Consider the following 5,115-nt stretch of genomic DNA (forward strand, 5'->3'; position numbering starts at 1 on the left):
GAAAGAGTGTATGTGGGAGAGTTTTTAAATGGATTTACAGAAACTTCCCTAGTGGCTTAGGCACAGGTCAACCTTTGAACCTCACTCCTAACAGGGAAGCTACGCCTACCTTAAAATCGTTGATAGAATTGCCGTAGTTCACACGCCCCATGTTCTCCACCAGGAGGTCCAGGGTGGCTCCAGCTTTCCCTGTTATGTTCAGGGTGGTCACAATATTTCGCTCAAGGACTCCGTGGGGGACCTATCGGTTCAATGCCAAATGAGAATTAACTAGGGTGGGAGGGTCAGCAGAGAGGCAGCCCACTCAGTCAATTCAGCACTCATTTTCCTGCCTGGAAGTGTCACCAGGCTTGGGAGGAAATGCTCTGATGGCTCCTTTGCCCAAGTTACTGGCCAGATGCCCACGTTCCTGAAATCACTGCTTTCTACACAAGAAGGTCAGCAGACTCAGCTCCCAGCAAGGAAGGGGCAAGGTTGGTTTCCTTAGCTCTGGGATGTTTTGTTGTGCATCTATTTTTATTTTTATTTTTAAATTTTGTATTTATTATTATTTTTTATTTTTATCTTATTTTTCGTTTTTTTATTTTTTGGCCCCACTGCACGGCATGCGGGATCTTGGTTCCCTGACCAGGGATCAAACCTGCGCCCCCTGCAGTGGAAGCTTGGAGTCCTAACCACTGGACCACCAGGAAAGTCCTTTATTTTTAATTTTTTTAATTAAATTTTAATTTTATATTGGGGTGTAGTTGATTTACAATATTGTGTTCATTTTCGGTGTATAGCAAAGTGGTTCAGTTATACATACATACGTATGTATTCTTTTTCATATTCTTTTCCCATATAGGTTATAACAGAGTGTTGGGTAGCCTGTGTATCAATTTTTAACAGAAAGGGAATAGAGGCAAAAATTCCAGGGGAAGATTCCTAATAGAGGAACCTATTTACGTTCTCACAGCAAAAAGGCAGTCACAAAAAGCAGCTTCTAAACAACATGGAGAGAGGAGACAAAATCAGACAAATGAGATAAAATCAGTGAGTTAGGTGGAATAGCCTCACTTCAAAATACCTGATATGATGCATTAACCACAAAGATGAAATAATAAAATGAGGGGAAACAACAGGTATTTTAGTAGCAACATATTCCTAGTTTTTTTTAATGCAAGATTAAAAAAAAAATGACCATAATTCACTAAGACAACCCCCAGATTGGAACTTTAGAAAAAACTTCTGCCAGCATACACATAATGTCTTAGACACTTGCTGCCACTGAAATTAAATCCGCTAATGACAACAGAATGGAAATATTTTCATTAAAAATTTTCTGAACAAGTTTTCTTGGTTAGGAAAAATCTCTTCATGTGTTTTTTTTCACATGATTGTTTCAGTGAGAGGAAGGGAAATCCTAAAATGTTATCTTTACTTTGCTACAAAACCAAAGCCTTTGTGTCTTTTAGCTCTGATTATCACGAACAATCCTACAGAATATAATTTCTCATGTAATGAAGACCCAAAGTCAAATGAGTCATCTGGGGTGTACAAAACGGACCCTGCCCTCCAGGAGCAAAGAAGACATGGGTGACACACATGGTCAGTCAGAGGGGATGGCCCTGGACTTGGGGCAACCAGGAAGCTTTCCGAGGAGGTGGGGCCTTAAGCACAGCCCTGCGGTTCGGATGGGTGAGGGGGTGTATCTCAGGTAGATGGAGCACAGGTGAGGCTACATCAGCAAGCAAGGGGCAGAGCTAAGGGGCATCACGAGGAGGGGTAGAGCCTGAGGATGGAAAGGCAGCAACGGCCTTGACTGTCATGATACCAAGTGCAACCCACAAACCCCCTCTCCCGTGGGGGCAGACCCACAAGTACAGAGAGAATTCTTACCCCATCCACAGAGACGTAGGCCCGATCGTGGACGCCATTGAAGGGCGAAGAGAGGGGTGTTGGGTCGCTGCAGTCTTGAGGAAGTGTTGTTCGGTACAGCACAAACCCAAAGTACTGGTTAGAGAAGGATGCAAGAAAAAGACATCACTCTTGCCATTCACGTTAGGAGAACTTGGTCACCCTCGATCTGTGTGAAAGTGACATTTCTAAAACCAGAGGAATGAAATGCTTCCCCAGACTCGGCCAAAATTCCATCTGAGAGAAGGGAACTGGCTTCAATCTTCGGGTCATAGAATAAAACTATCACAGCAGCGAACTGCAAGGAAGCCCTGAAGAGTGTTTTGTCAAACGTCACCTCCCCTCCCACCAGAGGGAACTGGGCCCTGGAATGTGTTAAGTGATTTGCCCAGAATCACTCAGGGGGATCCCATCATATATATCCCAAAGTTATTTCTGTTACCTCAGAAACCAGAACCAAAGACAACAACAACAAAAGGCAAACGGCAACAGAATGCTCTGTAAAACATTCTCCAGATTCTTGGGCTAAATCCGAGAAACTGTTTAAAGTGGAGGCAGGAGGGAAACCGACAGAGATGGGGGTGTAACCTGTCGCTAAGTCAGAAAGTACTTTGAGAGCTGGGATCCCTGGTCTGAAAGGAAGGCCCCAACCATCTGCCTCGGTTCGTGGCTTCCTGCTGTGGCCATTAGCTGGGGGAGGTGGATAAATCCTGAGTCACACAAGAGAGTCCAAATGGAAATCCAGCAGGGAACAGAGACAAAGTTCCCTACTCGTCAGGCCCCAAAAGCAAGAAAGTGCACCCCAGGTAAGTGGAGAGATGCCTTGCAGGAGTGGAAGGAAAACACTAACAAAAACACACGTTCCTGTGTTGCAGGAAAGCGCTGAACTCAAGAAATGCTATTGCTGTCGCCAGCCAAACCTTCAAGTGCAAGGATGCCTCCCTCCCAGACCCCAAATCTCCATCTCTCTCTTGTTTTTAACTTTTGAAAGTACCAAAGTGGTGAGTCCTAGCTCAGAGGCCGAGGAAAACTTAGCCAGGGGTTTCCAGGAGGGGAGCAGAAGCTGAGATGCTCCCTGCAAAGGCAAAGCTGAGGCCTCTGGGGATGGGGTGGGGGGCAGCTGCAGTGGTACCAGGGCTTCACCCCACTCCCTGCGGCTGTGCCCGCCAAAGGGTTTACTGGAAATAAATCTTCTATGGGCTTGTCTCAGATCTGAAACAGCCAGGGCCCAGGAGCCCCACCCGATCCGAAAGCACTGCCTTGGCCAAAGATGAGAGAGCAGAGGGGTCTGAAGAACAGACCAGTGTCTACACACGAACCTGGGATTCACTTCCCAGGTTCCTGCTGCTCTGTGTTGTGTCTTGTCTGATGTGCTCAGACCCTACTAGGTGGAGAAGGCAGGTAGATGAAGACGTGGACGTACAGTCAGTGTGTGTTAGAACCAGAGAAAGAACCTACCCAACCCTAATGAAAAAGTGTGGGGTAGAGAGCTTAATTATTCATTTTTACTTATCAAAAAGCAGTGCTGTTGGAGTGAAATCACAAGTATAACAATAGTAACTGGGGGCAAAAAAAAGTGAGATCAGATGTGCTATTATTCCCTCTAGAAGGTGATCTCTCCGGGAAGTCAGAAAGGAGGGCCGAGATAACTTTCCATTTCAAAAAACGGGGCTGAGATCCTAAGTGATCAAACTGAACACTGAGCCAAAGGCAAAAAGTGACCTCATGGGCATCCTGAAATGGTGCCCTGAGAAGAACACATCACCCCTGTCACGTTTGCGCCAAAAATGTTTCACTGAATCTAACCAGTGAGGGGCCGTATACAAAACTGGGCTGACCTCTTCAGACATGTCCATGTCATGAGAGAAAGAAAAAAAGACTCAGGAACCATTCCAGATGAAAGAAGACAGTGTGTGATCATGAACTGGAACCAGGACTGAAAGAAGACAGTGTGTGATCATGAACTGGAAACTGGACTGAAAAAAAGTTAAGCTATAAAGGACACTATTGGAATGACCAGGGCTACCTGACTTTGGAATGTGTATTAGATAATAGGATTGTATCAATGCTAAATTTCTTTCTTTTTTTAAAAGATAAACTTATTTATTTATTTTTAAATTCTGGCGGCGTTGGGTCTTCGTTGCTGCGCGGGCTTTCTCTAGTTGTGGTGAGCTGGGGCTATTCTCTGTTGCAGTGCGCGGACTTCTTCTCGTTGCGGAGCACAGGCTCTAGGCACACGGGCTCAGTAGTTGTGGCTCGCGGGCTTAGTTGCTCCGCGGCATGTGGGATCTTCCAGGACCAGGGCTCGAACCCGTGTCCCTTGCATTGGCAGGCGGATTCTTAACCACTGTGCCACCAGGGAAGTCCCAATGCTAAATTTCTTAAGGGTGATCATTATTTATGGTCGGGAAGGATAATGTCCTTTTTAAAAATATATGCTGTAATATTTAAAGGTGAAGTGTCATGATGTTGACAACTACCTCAAACTGCTGGAAAAAAAAGCAGTTGACTGCGTGTACACACAGAGAAAGATAAAGCAAGTCAAGTAACTGTTAACACTTGGCGAATCCAGGTGAAAGCTTTACGGGTGTTTGTTGTACTATTCTGGCAAGTTTTCCAAAATAAAAAGTTGGGGAAAACTTTTACAGTAAAGATGGGGCTGTGGCCTGGAGATTAAACACACACATACACACACACACACACACACACACACGATGTACTGTTCTTGTTCTCTTCAAAAGCAGGAAAAAGAATCTCTAATAACCTAATTAAGAACACAGTCCTGGATGATGGGGAAAGATGGCGGAGGAGTAAGACGCGGAGGATCACCTTCCTCCCCACAGATACACCAGAAATACATGTACATGTGGAACAACTCCTACAGAACACCTACTGAATGCTGGCAGAAGACCTCAGACCTCCCAAAAGGCAAGAAAGTCCCCACGTATCTGGGTAGGGCAAAAGAAAAAATTAATTAAAAACAGAGACAAAAGAATAGGGACGGCACCTGCACCAGTGGGAGGCAGCTGTGAAGGAGGAAAGGTCTCCACACACTAGGAAGCCCCTTCACCGGCGGAGACAGCGGGAGGCGGGGCGGGGAGCTTCGGGGCCGCGGGGGAGAGCGCAGCCACGGGGGTGCGGAGGGCAAAGCGGAGAGATTCCCTCACAGAGGAGCGGTGCCGACCGGCACCCACCAGCCCGAGAGGCTTGTGTGCTCAC

The 5,115-nt window shown here is 46.2% G+C and overlaps 1 protein-coding gene across 1 annotated transcript in view; it reads right to left on the reverse strand.

The window, feature by feature from the left end:
* The window catches only part of LOC103081978 (beta-galactosidase-like), a gene marked incomplete at its 5' end in the record, with an annotated part of 24,456 nt that extends 22,464 nt beyond the window's left edge, over positions 1-1,992 (reverse strand). Inside the window, 2 exons of the mRNA XM_007464928.1 lie at positions 110-241; positions 1,879-1,992. Coding sequence (XP_007464990.1) covers positions 110-241; positions 1,879-1,992 — 246 coding nt within the window. The remainder of the gene's footprint in view (positions 1-109; positions 242-1,878) is intronic.
* Positions 1,993-5,115: the final 3,123 nt, after the last annotated feature.

This window comes from Lipotes vexillifer, unplaced genomic scaffold (assembly GCF_000442215.2).
Source record: "Lipotes vexillifer unplaced genomic scaffold, Lipotes_vexillifer_v1.1 scaffold1934, whole genome shotgun sequence".
Lineage (NCBI taxonomy): Eukaryota > Metazoa > Chordata > Mammalia > Artiodactyla > Lipotidae > Lipotes > Lipotes vexillifer.